The sequence below is a fragment of the Dermacentor andersoni genome, chromosome 5 (assembly GCF_023375885.2).
Source record: "Dermacentor andersoni chromosome 5, qqDerAnde1_hic_scaffold, whole genome shotgun sequence".
NCBI lineage: Eukaryota > Metazoa > Arthropoda > Arachnida > Ixodida > Ixodidae > Dermacentor > Dermacentor andersoni.
Genome location: NC_092818.1, coordinates 180,673,811 through 180,688,329, shown reverse-complemented (window position 1 = coordinate 180,688,329; position 14,519 = coordinate 180,673,811). Strand labels below are relative to the sequence as shown.

At 44.1% G+C, this 14,519-nt stretch overlaps 2 protein-coding genes across 3 annotated transcripts in view; one reads left to right on the top strand and one right to left on the bottom strand.

Annotated features, from left to right (window-relative positions):
- The window catches only part of Sbp2 (SECIS-binding protein 2), a 97,980-nt gene extending 94,540 nt beyond the window's left edge, over nucleotides 1-3,440 (bottom strand). The window contains exons 1-2 of one of the 2 annotated variants that reach the window (XM_050179345.3): nucleotides 3,106-3,440; nucleotides 2,822-3,009 (exon numbers count right to left, since the gene is read on the bottom strand). In XM_050179345.3, coding sequence (XP_050035302.1) covers nucleotides 2,822-3,009; nucleotides 3,106-3,123 — 206 coding nt within the window. In that variant the 5' untranslated portion in view covers nucleotides 3,124-3,440. Of the gene's footprint in view, nucleotides 1-2,821 lie in introns of both variants that reach the window. The other variant, XM_050179344.3, reaches the window with a different exon arrangement.
- A 234-nt stretch (nucleotides 3,441-3,674) lies between these two features.
- Nucleotides 3,675-14,519, top strand: part of D12 (YEATS domain containing 2 homolog D12) — a 34,986-nt gene continuing 24,141 nt past the window's right edge. Inside the window, exons 1-8 of the mRNA XM_055071381.1 lie at nucleotides 3,675-4,059; nucleotides 5,038-5,135; nucleotides 5,911-6,003; nucleotides 6,768-6,995; nucleotides 8,762-8,880; nucleotides 10,462-10,632; nucleotides 11,319-11,430; nucleotides 12,254-12,298. Of these exons, the coding sequence (XP_054927356.1) occupies nucleotides 3,960-4,059; nucleotides 5,038-5,135; nucleotides 5,911-6,003; nucleotides 6,768-6,995; nucleotides 8,762-8,880; nucleotides 10,462-10,632; nucleotides 11,319-11,430; nucleotides 12,254-12,298 (966 nt within the window). The 5' untranslated portion in view covers nucleotides 3,675-3,959. The remainder of the gene's footprint in view (nucleotides 4,060-5,037; nucleotides 5,136-5,910; nucleotides 6,004-6,767; nucleotides 6,996-8,761; nucleotides 8,881-10,461; nucleotides 10,633-11,318; nucleotides 11,431-12,253; nucleotides 12,299-14,519) is intronic.

Sequence of the window (14,519 nt, the reverse complement as noted above, 5' to 3'; positions counted from 1 at the left end):
CATTTGCTATTAAGACTCTTTGTAGACAGGACATAGCAAACATCAAACACGTGCAACTATGTTAATTATTGTAGTGCAACCTGCCGCAGTGGCCGTGGTATTCCAAGCGGCACAACCACATTCCAATGGTCGTAGAATGCAAAAGCGCTTGTGTACTGCAGTTTGCACGCCCATTAAAATGCCCTGGATGGTTAAAATTAAGCCAGAGCGTTTCACATCTCTGATATCTACTTTGTTGCTTTTGGAAATTAAACCTCCTCAACCATTGCTTCAGTATTTTCTTACTAACCTTCGTTTCAAAATATCAACTGCATTTTGTAACGTAATGCTGTATTTTTATATAGCTTCATATCCATCTAACTTTTTAAAAGCTCCTGCACTATTTCCTGATTAGCATGCATTCACTAAACAACAACACACAGCTGCTCAGACAAGTTTTCAGGGCACTAAAAGCCAGGGGGAAAACAAGGAAAGCATGCCACACACAGCCTGGGTGCACATGTGCATTACACAAATGATGCACACAGCTACACAATGCAACTCTCAATTTCTGGCTGCAGGCTTAGGTAGTGATGTTTTGCTTGTTCATGTGTCCTCACAGTCAACAAAACTTTGTCTGTTCTTGTGCAGTGGTGCCAAAAATTTGGCACGCTTGTCAGTACAGGTTAGTCCTTTTGCCTCCAGCATCTTATGAGAACGAGAAAAGTATTTCTCAATCACTTCAGAGCCCAAAGAAAGAATGAGCCACGCTTTGCACTATCAAAAAAAAAATAAAAACCCCAAATGAACCTCTGAGAAATTGCAATGTTATGGTTCTGTCCTGTAATTCAACTGTCTGCTTGTTAAGACAAACTAGTGTTTTTACAAACTCTCAGGAGACTTTCTTTAACTTACTAAAATTATTAGAAAATGAACATGCCCTTTCGCACATAAAGGAACAAGGGAACTTCAACTTGATTTTATCTGATTACATTTGTAACATGCTTCAAGCTTCAGCAGATCAGCTCAAGACTGCTCAAGGCAAGCCTTTCACACATTGTGCAAATGCCAAGAAGGCTGGCATTTACTCAGCACTCAAGTGAGTGTGCAACATGTTATGCAATTAAATTTGCTACATGTGACAGGGTGAGGATTCCTTCGTTCAAAAGTGCTAAAACATGCTGAACTTAAACCTTTAATACTGATCAAGCATTATGCTTAAAGAAATTATTTGCACAAGCACTGAAAACAAGGTTGTCAAAAATACTGCTGGAATTCATTTTCTTAATATAGGGCTACACTGCTCTTTCATGCAGAACTAAAAAGTTCCAGAGCTGCTTTTCATTCATAGAGACAAAAAGGCTGATTAAATACATCACGTCATGAGTGGCATTTTATCGTAGACATGTTACATGATCTCAAGCATGTTATTCATTTCTACACTTAAAAATTTGGAATGTCGGTCGACATAGCAAACTTTTGTACTATGGTAACATTAGAATGCTGGCACTGTAAAGTGTATCATTGGTTATTTTTTCGCTTTGTCAGTGCAGATGAATTGTGTTTTCATTACCTTTGTGTGCCCTCCCACTGTTGAGGCTCAGCTCAATGCCCCCCACAGGCTCATATTCTTGTGAGAAGAGCCAGACATTTTAGTTATTTATCCAGAAGTGACGACCTATGCACAATGTTGGAATAAGACAGTAGCCCACTTTAAGCTTCCATCTTTTAAAAAACTGCAAATCATTACATATCTCAGATCCACTCAAACGGTGTTCGCGCACCTTCAAGCGTCTTAGCGGGCTTTTTTCTTTGAGGAAAATTAAGTGTAGTACAACTGTGTTTGCACGTACTGTCAACATTATCACGTGTTAACCTGTCCGACACATCTACGTCAACAGGAGGCATGGTGTGGGCTCAGATAGGTTTCGCAACTTTAGCGGTCTGAACGATTATGCGCGGCGCGTGGACAGAAAACTACGCCTCTGTGCGGCAGACGAGTGAGGATTCGGTTCAAGTTGCGATCTTAGTGCAGCGGGTGCAGCAACCACGATCGCAACTTGAACCGAATCCTCGCTCGTCGGCCGCACAGAGGCACAGGTGCAGCAACAAAGGATTTAGGAAAACGTCGCTTCCTTATCAGCTACAGTTACGACACACGACGAGCACTTGCCTCCGCTGCTGTCGCATACAAGTGGCCGACAACGCGCACATTTCCTGGCTCTGAAAGCGTATAGCCAAATGAGACTTTCCGCGTTTTTTTTTTCGTTTTTTTAAGCGGGATGCCGTTCAAATTGTCAACTGTGATGCCACCGCACAATACCTATCATCACGCCACGCAATGAATTGAAAGGGGAGATGGGCGATAGCAAGCGAAGCGCGGGATGTATCAGCATGCGCGCCGTGAATTATGCGCCACGATGGATAGCATCCGCCACATTTTGGGAAGTCGCCATGCGCTTCGGAAACGCCACGTCGCTCACGTGAAAGGAGACGCAAGCGAAGTTATGTCTCACGTCGGCGGTTCAAACAAGCGAGCACTTTTCTCTTTTTTTTTTTTTTGTACGTAATGAAGGGCAACCGCAAACGGGAAAAGAAAAAGGCGGGTGAATCCCCATGAGCACAACGAAACGACCCACCAAAGCGCGGGCGCTGCACGCGTGCCGTTGCCCTCTATCACGCTGGCGTTTCAGCGTGAATCCACAACTCGCTCGGCAACGAAGAAAAGAAAGCGAGGGTGAGGGTGGAGAAAAAAAATTATAGTTCGGGGAAAGGTCGTCCCGACACAGAAGTCGCGCGCGACTCGGCCGCGCAAGGGTCGCGGATGCGAAGAGACGCTTACGTGACGTAGATGGTTTGAACATTGGGAGGCAGTGGCGGTGCGTATGACATGTCGCTATCGGCCACCGTCGCTGCGGCTGGGGCCGTCGCGGCAGCAGCGAAAGGAGTTTGTGGAGTGGCCGCCGCCACGACGGGCACAGCAAAGTTCTTGGGCACGAAGGGTGATGCGTTGGGAGACAGCGTAGATCTCTGCGCAACGGGAACAGAGGGTTGCAACGGCACGCACGGGTCCGCCGCAGCTGCCGCAGGAGGCACGCCGAAAACCACTGTGCCCTGCGCACTCACGATTCCACTGCCGGACATGATTTGATGTGATGTTGGCGGGGGGACTTCGCCGATGAAGGGTCGTCGAACGGAAAAAGGGGGTGTTGGTGGAAGATTTGCGAGCGAGCACGATGGCGTAACTTCTAAGGATCACAGCGGCTCATGCCAGAGGGCTGCTGGGGAGAGGTTCGGCACTGGGGCGGAAAATTAAAGCAGCTTTTCAAGCTAAGCAAGGCATTATCGGGGGGAAGAAAAAAAACTGGACAACACAAAACAATTCACAAACACCGTGCGCACAAATAATGGTCGGCGCAGTGGCAAATTTTCTCCCGTAGCGCCCGCCGCGCCACCTACTCCCCGCGAGCTCCTCGCGAGGTACTCGAGCAACTATGGTCAAGCTAGCGCCAAGCGTGCGCACCTGATCAGCGCATAAGCTCAGTAATATTTAAGACTAGTATATTCTGGATATCTCAAATTGTTTGGCTAAAACTATGCAACATTATTTACTGCAATTGCCAACATTGTTTCTACTTGTTTGTTGCATCAAAGAAAGTGATCGCTTATGGCGCTCCATGCGCGTGTGTTTTAAACATGGCGGCGCCCATGATACAATGTCAACTCCTTCAATTAACATAAGAAAGCGCTACGTTTCTAGTGATATTGGTTGTTATATTGTGTAATAATCGACTTTCAGGCTACATGGAAAGATAAAAATAAGCTTTTAATATACAGTTAATGAGTTCATGCAGCGTTTGTAGATGTTTTTCGCAGAGAGAACATAATCGAGGCGACCCCCCTCGACCCCTGAACAGGGGCAGTAATCACCTCTGTTTCATGTTTTGTTTTTCTCATTCCTCGCCTCCTATTACCTCAGTATGTCACAGGGGCAAAAGAGAGTCATCGATCAGGACCCAGACTATGAGTCTATTCCTTTTCAAACCCAGCAGAAGAGACTCAAGTTACACGAACAAGACGGTGAGTTGACCACCGACTGAAACGATGAGGTCGTAGCTTAATTATGATACTGAAGGGGCTCTTTGAATTAGTTATAAAAAAGAAAACACACACACACAAGGTTGCGCTCGAAAGGTTGGTGTGATAGATACCCTTTCTTGTATCAGTTCAACGCGAGCATAAGCAGCGTACATAAGGTTGGAGCACTACGCCACCACACTGCTTGACTGAAAGGTCGCAACAAATAGTGGTACCATGCAGTGGCAACGAAGCACTTTATTTTGTGTGAAAATGGTGTCATGTTGGCTGGAACGTCATCGGTTCAAGACGTGCATAATACGCTACCATTGAGGTGTCAACTTCGCAAAGAACGCTTGTTACACCTTCGCATTAAATTAAAGAGCAAGGGAAACTCCAGCCAAATTTTGTTTTAGTACTGCTGCCTCTGTCGCCAGATTTTGCATTGTGATGAAAGACCGTGAGTTCGTGCGTTGGCATACCTGCTGAAGCCCATTCGCGGATACATAAGATGTAGAGCAGCAAACAACATTGATGCAGAGCTTCCCTGAAAACCCCGACTGCATAGCTTAAATCTCATGCCTTAAGCTTCGTGCATAGGGGTAGAAGTTTCTAATTGCGTGACACATGCAATTGCATGACGCTGCAAACTGTCTACCATTTAGCAGCGTGGTAAAGGAGGGGAGCACTAGCTGCATATATATATTCACTGAGTAAGGTTACTACTAAAAGGCAGCTTTCATTTGCTTCGTTTTCTTAGTCATGTGCCCATAATATTACCAGAGTCCTTTGATATATTACCAATACAGTAGAACTGCTCAAAGAAAGCGCAGTGAGTGGTCTCTTGTTCAACCTTTCCTTTTACATTATGTGTCATGTCTTACCTAAGATGCTCATCATTTTTGATAATCTGCAGGCCTTTTGCATTGCATGCTGAGATGCATGCAGCCATGCCAACCATTTGTCTTTTCACTTCCACAGCCAAGGAAGCTGCTGTCAAGAAAATTGAGAAGATCGTCCGAAATCAATTCTGCGATGAAATCTCAGCCCGAGAGGCCGAACTGGACCTCATCAACAAGGTTTGAATTTTCTGGTTTACAGCAGCTAGTGTGACAGTTCCCGCTGTTGACGCTGCTGTAGTCTTTCCACTCCAGGTTATTCACTCGATTTATTGTTGTTCTGTCAACTATCATACCTTTTGCATACCACCTGCAGCTTCTCTTGCTCGGAACAAAGTCAAAACGTCGATGGAATGCATATGCTGTTCATCTTTATTCATTCCTTGTCTTTCAGGCCTGTATTGCTTAATTAAGCACTGAATTGGAGCCCAAATTGCAGTTGAAGAGTTATGAGGATGCTATGCAGTAAACCCCTTCAGCACTCTGCATTTCTGCGGAGTGGAGAATTAGTGAATTCTAGACATGTCGGTGATCTTGCCGAGCAAGTTATCCACAGTTTTAGCGCTGACAAACACGGTTTGTTCCTGGCGCAATATGAGCACACACATGCTCTACACACGGCCATGGCAGTGGGGCATACAATAACTGAAGGATTTACAAGGAAACACACTGCAGAGCCCATTGTACTAGAAACAAATCCAGTCATTCTAGTATCCTTGTGTCTGTCAGTGCTAAAATAAGTACACTATGAATTCTAGAGATGCTTGGTATGAAACTTGTTTGTTCACACTCCACTGCCTGCATGCACGTACAGGAAGTCTAGGTCATCCTCCCCTACACACTGGTGCCAGTTATAGCACCCAACATTATTTACAAACATAAAAGAACACTTTTAGCAGTTTGTGAGGTAATGCAGCAAGAAAAAAGGTAATGTGCACTGCCATTGGTGTTTCAGAGAATCTACCAGGCCCAGATGATGCTGGATCGTCTACGTGTAGGCATCATCACTAAGTACTACGCCAGCGGTGGGCAGGCTGCTTCCGACAATGTGCGTATCTGTTATTCGTTATCTTCTTTGTGATGTGACTACATCATATGAGCAGCTTGTGGTGCTATGTGTGCCCATAGAAGGCTCCCAGTGAAAACTGCAGTTTACGCCCTGGGTATAGACGATCTGATTTGCCTGGAGAATGTAAAGATATGAGGGAAGAGCCTGGCATCACTACTCTTTCATGTGGCTGTATTCATAATATTTGCAGCCACATTTGTAGTATCTGTAACGGTGTGGTACTCTCTTCACCACTGCACCAACTTGTGCGTCGGTGATGTGACATCATCATCATTTTCATGACGTGTAGAGGAACCCTTGCAAACTAGCCCTAGGCCAAGGAGCTGTGCTAAATTTGCTGCGAGTTTCGAATTTCTCTCATTTAAAAAATTCTCAATTCATTATTTGTTCCACCTTCGAGAAATTAAGGCCTCATACCAGTCGTACCAATGATTACAGAGTCGGCAGTTACCTAATAAAGCAAAAATAATAGAAAATAATCATTTGTGTCAATGCTCCTCAAATAATAGTACTTGTCTCTAGAGAGATGATTAATTGAATCTCATCTCACATCATTGGGAGGCAAATTCATAATATACAAAGAACCATATTATAAACTGTCACTTTGTTTAGTGAACAAAGCTTCCTGCAGAAGCTGCCACTTCTTTTTTATCCTTTAACCATGCCATTTTTTGGTCGGTGTTCTGTTTCCTTGTGACTGTGCCTTTTCATACTTCTTGCCTGTTAATGCACATCTTCCTTAGGGTGGAACGTCAATCCATGGTGGCTGGGAGGACAGCCAGCAGGCCCTGGCCAGTGTGCATCCGACTGTTCGCCAGTTCCTGGGGAAGGCACCACCCGCACACGTGCGACCCACTAGCCAGTCAGACGAGAGCCATCACCACAACTATGCAGAATTGAGGGCATCGCTCACTCTCATCACTGGGGACAGCATTGATGGAACAGGAGCTGCTTCCAGGCTTGACGCAGAGGCAAGTCTTGCACAGCAAGAAAGTGGGTTTATGTATAATCTGTATATCACTTCGTGTTTTCATAAAGTGAGTGTGTTGCATGATGTACAGATGTCCTCACTTCTGTCTAGAGCTGCTTAACAAAGTGAAAAAGGAGTAACAACACAGCAGTTTCTAGGTCCAAGGTACCAGGCTGAATACTGTGTGACCCAGGTGTCCCTGTGGCTTCCATTATGCACAAGCATTTTCTCTCAAACTGGCCAGCCACACACAGATACTGATTTATTTGCATTGCTGCACTAATTTGGCACTCTACAGAGAAGGGTGGACAACTTTGCATGTACATAAGTACCTAAGTAAGGGGAGGAAGGACCACCACCGCTATAACAGTAGAGCACTGCGTGCTCCCAGAGGCTATGGGTTTGCCTTCGACCAGCGACACATTATCTCTTCTTTGGCTCTCATTTCATTTATCTTTTTCACAGATCTGAAGGGGGACATATATTTTACCCTCACCTACAATTAACTAGATGTCTTATTCGTGCAAAAGTGATGCATTGCCATTTTTGAATTCACTCTTTGTTGGCTTCCTGCAGTGGTTACTTCGTTTCCCTTAGTTACCCTGATCCCTCTCGCACATCACTCTTGGTTATGCTTTTCAGTTTTGCACAGCATAATTTTTGGGACAGTGTCTCATTCATGTTGCAAAAAGTGCTCTTTTTGCAATTTTTCTATTCAGCACTACTGGCTGGAAATGCTTCTGTGGACTGTGTTGTTATCCATGGTGAAGAGCTCCCATGTCTCACTTTGTTAACGCACGTTTAGTGACCTAACGTGGTATTCATTTAAAGAGTCGGTGGGACCACCCAAGTTGGAGTGCACACTTTTGCTTGGGTTCATCAGCTCCCTTGGATAATCATCTCCTCTCTGCTAGTATTGTCTTGCTAATGCAGCCATACGCAGTTGTGAGCAATACGAGAAGGAAAGAGAATTTGATTTTTAAGCTATGAATACATGCAGTGTGTGAATTCCAACCTAACATCTTAGTAGTAGAATGTGACAAGTAGGTCTCCCATGAAACATTTAGCATCTGAGCACGTTCATGCAGGACATATGTGTTTAACTGTTATGGCTTCTTGAAGACAATCTTAGTGTTCCTTTTCATATTGCTTGAGAGCATGTCATTTATTGTTCACACCTTCACACCTCTTCACACAAACTTCACACCTCTTCAGGACATTCTACAATATCACATGCATCTGTGAGGCTTTTTCGGCAGCTCTCTAAAATGCCCAACCTTCCCAGAAAAATCTAAACTTATCAGCAAGGAAGTATATTACACATCCTCTTGAAGTTTGTGGAGGACACGAATTCACTATCGCTATAATTCCATAACCAACTTGAAACACATCACACGAGGGCATACAAGTGAAGCAATGCCAACATCATTCAATATAGCTGACCAGGCCTCTGTGCATACGACAAACTCGTTCACGCTCCTTGGATGTTTTAATGTGTCGCATTAAAACATCCAAAATTGCAAAATCCAAAACATTGTGGTAATGATGTGCTTTACACGCCATGCTGGTTTGCAAAACTTATGAATGAACCTTTTAGAGCTAGCCCTTTAATTAAGCAGCAGTGCAGTAAATGTGAAGAAAAAGAGGCTGCAGCACTCTAGGAGATAAAATATAATTGTGTGTCACCGAATTTTGTGACCAGCCCAGAGTTGCTTGTAGGCCCATCCTGCAGCACCTGGCGGTGACACATGCACATTTTCTCCTCAGCACTCTGCAAAACTTTCTGGGAAAGAAGCAGGGACCGGGAAAAATGTGTCCACTGCAAGAATCAGCAGAGGACCTCGATGCAAGAACAGAGTCCGGGTTATCGTTGGCAACGTCTCCAAGTGAGTACTACAACCACAGCTGATACAGCCCAATCCCTTTCCTGTTTCCTAACTTAACCACTACAACCCAGAGCCATACTTTTTGAGCTAGTATAGATTGGTTTATTCATGTCGACTATTTACTACAGGCTACTTTGTAGTGCTGTTTCACCTTGTGGTAAACAAGAGCATTTAAGTACAGGTACAGCAGGCTTAGCTTTCTCTGGCTAGTAGAACTGAAGGTCCATTTGATTCACCTACGCGTCATGAATTATTCAGGAGGTGCTTCATTCCACTAATCTTTTCACCAGTTTAACATGGTGTCATATGCTCGTTGCCATTCACTTCATACTGTGCAGGACCACTCCACTCCCTGAATTCCCTGCACTTGCTGTAGAGTTGGTGCAGGGCTCTGTCAGGTTGGTTCTGCACGTGCAAAGACCAACTCTCAACTGATGTGAACTAGTCCTGGAGGAGTAGGTTCAATTTAAGGGATCTTGAGTTTTATTTTGATCCCTAACTTCTTTCGGTGTTTGAATGTAGCCAGATCTCATTTTAATGAAGTTGCATCAAATGCAAAAATATCTTCGTTGTATGTGATAGTCACTATAAGCATACATGCTGATATGTATACAGGGGAAAAAATTTTTTTTTAGATTGGGTCTATGTGAAGGAAATGAAAGTGTGATGCCCCCAATGGACAATCGAAGAGTCCCCAGTTAATTTTGACGGCATGTTGGTGGTTTGCCATGCCAAGACGTGGTACAAGAACAATGCTTAATTGCAAACCCACTTTCCACCATTGTTAATATGCAACTCTGCAGTCTGTGGGACCAGCTAAGTCAAGCCATTGGCTGAAACGCACACATGCATCCTAAATGTACCATTTAAAGTTGCTCCTGATGATGTGTTTGCTACCAAAATATGTGCACGTTGAGCTGAGAGCGAACAAATATTTGCTTTGCTGTAATCAGTATTGTCTCAGATCTAGTATTTTAAGTTTTATTATATAGTAGTAGGATACTCTCTGAAGTCAGGCATGGCCTGCCAAATTTATATGCACTTCATTATATCCAATAATTTGTTGTATCTAGGTTTGTTATATCGAGTTTCAACTGTGATAAATCTACGAGTGACCTGCCGCTTCGCTTCATGGAAATTCAAGATGATGAGCAATACGAAAACAAGGTAAAAGCGGGAGCCAACGTTCCGACAAGGTGTCTTCATGGCGTTTCGTTATAGCAAGGATGCAAGAGATAGTACAATTCTCTCTCTATCTTTCTGTTAAAAACTTTGAAACTCTAAATGCAAAATTCAGAATAGTTTGTTCATCTTTTAGGCCCATAAGATTGCCCTATGTAACCTGTGTGACCAGTAGCTAGATCGTTGCGATGCTGAGCTCGATCACAGTTGTGGCAGCTGTATTCCAATGCGTGTGGAATGCAAAAGCGCTAGCACATTGTGCATTGAGTGTGCGTTAAAGAACCCCAGGTAGTCAAAATTAATCCGGAGTCCCACCCCCACCTCCTCAACTATGGCGTGCTTCATAAGCAGATTGTGGTTTTGATTTAATTCCTTTAAGGTTGTCCTATACACTTGTAGGTACATTCCACTCGACCGGCGAGATGATGGCAGCGGAGATCAGGCGACACACAAGTGGCTAGCCTACGTGCGGACAGCACCGGAAGAGCCCCATACCATCGGCGAGCTCGTGCGGCATGTGCGTTTCTTTCTTCACCCCAGCTATCGGCCGCATGACTTGGTTGAGATCACGTGAGTTTGGGCACATTTGATCTCCTCTCTCTCTGGGGGCCTTCTTGGTAATGGTGGTGCACAGTATAAACTCGGGAATAAATTCTCGCCTAGGGTATTGGGAACAATTTTTGTTTGCTCCATGCTGGAGAAATTTGTTTTACAGATTTGGAAGCCAGCGTTCTGTCGTGTTGTATGTCGGTTATCTTGGCTCACCCTCAACAAGTGCGGGAATAGGAGGGGAGAGTACTGCATCGAAACAGAGCGTCTAAAAATGTAGAAAGGTCACACAACGTTGACTGAAGGACAGTAGCAGCAGCACGCAATATAGTGGCACCCTTTTTGCAGTACCTCATTGTTTCTTTTTGCCGGCTCATTGCCGGTTGTAATAAAACAAGGTGCAGAGCAATGTAGCACTGCTTGTTTCATCACTGCAGCAGATCTTTTATTCTAGTGTTTCGCTTTTAAAGAGAAGTTTGACCAGTAGTTAAAGCAGTTGATATCATAGCTGTAATACGTAGCACTAAAATGGGTTTGACACCACCTTTTGGGACTGAGCATTCACATTTTTTCTGCACTTTGGTGCAGAGCGTGTTTCTTGTCTTGAGGAATTAGCCACCTCTTAACAAAGCTCCAGGTTTAGTGCTACCTTTACATTGGCCATTGGAATTTTATGTTAATAATGGTGGCATTTGGGGACGTTCCAGGGAGCCACCTTTCCAAGTCCAGCGTAAGGGCTGGGGCGAGTTTCCACTGCGAGTGCAGCTGCATTTTCATGATCGCTGGACAAAGCACGTGGACATCATACACCACCTCAAGGTTCATTATAAACTCTCTATTTTCTCTTTCTCTCCGACAGTTCATATTAAAGAGACACTAAAAAGTAAAAGTAAATCAGTTTAGACTGATAAAGTATTTCACCAAGGCTCTCTTTTTATTCATTTTGGTGTAAGAATTTGATTACTCGAAAATAAAATAAAGGCCAAACTTCCATTTCTTTAAAATGACACTAAAGTCCCAGCATTGGTACGTAAGTATGAGGTCATGAATTTCGAAGTATTTTCGCATATTTGGGCCATTGTAAAGCAGTAAATGTTCCTGAAGCTTGCTAAGTTCAGTTCAGTTCTGGCTCCATTAAATACAATGCAGTCCATTCTCATCGACAAAAAAAAATTAGCTAAACCTGAGCAGGTGCAGTCAAGATTCATGACATCACTGCGAGCTGGTGCAGGAACTTCAAGGCAGTGTTGACATACATCGTTCATTCTTGTGTTTCTGTTCTGGCTTATCAAGCCCATTCTTGTGGTAAGAGTAGTCTACTAATACAACTACTCTTACCTTTTTTTTTCTTATTGTCATTTCAAAGATAAAGGCATCCTGAAGCAAAATTTTGAACCAGGGTTTTCCTAATTATTTGCTACTATTTTTCACCAGGAAAAGTAAATTGCAGTAGTAGTAGTAGATCTGAATTTCTGGCTGGCAGCTATAAGGGGCATTGCAGGGAACAGGAATGTGCCATGGCATCTTAGGTGTAAAGTGAACAGTAAGGAAGTGGCAAAAACAAAGAATTTTGCTCCTGTACCTGTGATGTGCATACATTGCCCTTGTTTCCTTTTTTCTTTCTTTGCTTGTTCTTTCATAGCTGGACAAGACTTACACAGGGCTGCAGACACTTGGAGCAGAAACGGTGAGTGTGCAGAAGTACGCTAACACACATAAGATGCACTCATGCCAGTGTACAGACACATGAAAATCGAAAGGACAGACTATAAAATTACGGATGATTACCTATGTTGAGCAAAGTGGCCATTGAGTAAACAATCTCATGGTTCTTCACGCTGTTAGTACAGTAGAATATCATTACTTTGTACTCCAAGGGGGACCAGTAGTTTATTTGAATAAAACGTATTTTGAACTAAAGAGAGCCTTCTTAAGCATAGTGCCTGATCAATCAATCAATGGTGTTGAAGAGCGTGTAAAACCAAAACTGTCAGTGTGCTCACATTGAAAAAGTCTTATCTTTTCTCCATCAGCGTGCAACAACATGTGCCAGAAGCCTAGGTTCTGTATAAAGTCCAAGTGCAATAAGATTGCGCCTCACGCACCGTTTGCTATGCGTGCAAGGGCGAGCCAAGAAGGTTGGTGGCTTGGTGCTCTTGTCCTCTCACATGTTGATATGACATGATCGAGCACATGCTGCTAGGCGGGTACGAGCTGCTCTGCTTGCTGCAGTTCAGTCTTGGCTCCCTGCTCGTCCTCCTTCATTGTTTTTACAGCACACGACATTACAATAGCTAGCGACGCATCGAACCTTCATCTTTGGCTCTGGTATGTCAGAAAAGCGGTGCATGGAAGTGAGAAATTTTGTTAAGAATAGCCGTTGCATAGTTTTTGGAGTTTGAATTTGCAGGAGTATTTCTCTATTCAAAAACATAGGACTTACTTTGCCGGGACTAACAGGGCACTTTAAATTATTGGCATTTCACTGTTTATAGTATATGTGCTTGTTGATGACTCCTTGATGCTGTCACTATGGGTGCTATTTAAATAATGCAGTGGATGTTCAGTGGGACTGCACACATTCAAAACTAGGGGACACTTCATGAGCAACTGTTTCATGAGCCTTAAGTCCAGTGCAAGCCACAGCTGTCAAGAGCAGCTTTGCTGCTCTTGACATAGTCATATCAGTCTTTCTTGCCCAGGGCATTCGCAGTTTGTCGAAAGGCCCCTCACCAGGTCTGGCCATTTTGAGCTGACAGGCGCCATGCATGCAATGCGTGCTACAATCGTGTCTGCTAAGTATTATATCGCTACGCACCGTGAAAAGTGCTGAAATTTCAAACCGAACTCCATTTGCCCTTCTCCTTGTGGGTGCCGCGCTCCCAGCCAGAGAGTCAACATACACCGCACAAGTGCACCTACGTACATCACATTGCTGTGATGTCGCTCATAGTGACTCGCGACTGAGAATTATTCGAGGCAACATCTGTTATTTGAGTAATCTGTTGCTTCAGTAGATGAATTAAAGCTTAGAGAAATAATAAAACACACAAAATGAATGTCTACATGTTCTTGTTGTATCTTGCTCCGCAGCAAGAGAGATGTACTTCCATTCTGTCTGCTTGTTCCCATGTCATGCAGTTCTGTGCGCAGACAATGAAAAGCAGCTCAAAAGCAGTTCATAAAGCAGCCAATCATGCTTTATGAACCGCTTGTGTCTGCCTCAGTATTCGCGTAGCGCTGACTTGTACCGCTATCAGGTGTTCTCACGCACAGCACACAAAATCATGTGCTGCACAAAACAAAACAAATTCAAGAGCTTGCGCGTCGCCGTGAGCGGACGTGCACTGCACAGCAAGAAATCGGAGGGGAAAAAATGAAGGTGGGGCCCATAACGTATGCATCGCACGATCCCAGAGCTCCGGTATAGGAAAACGCAGGGAAGGAATTTCGCTTGCGGAGGCCAGACGGGGCAAGTGGAGAGAATGTTTCTCTCGACAGTGGCCCTCTCTTCCTGATCTCACAGGTTCATGGCACTGAAACATTTCTATCTCGGCTATTAATGAACCAATTTGAAAAATTCTTGCGGCAGAACACTCCCTAGAGGGCACGTAACAATTTCCAGCATATAACCGAAATTTGCTATGTCGTCTGGTCAGGGGCCCTTTAAAGGGACTTTGTAACAATTTTGATGATTTTTTACAGACATACTGAGTCGCTAGGGTAGGTCCTTCTATTCATTAATTGATGCATCTAAGTAGTCCACATAAAGCGTGACATTAATAGTAAAGTTTTAAATGTACACCACTACTGATCGCAGCACACCATTCGGATGAGTTTTCAGCCGCTACTGACCAGGCGATGCGAGGTGACCATATGACGCCAGTAGGGAGCGCTATCCGATTGGC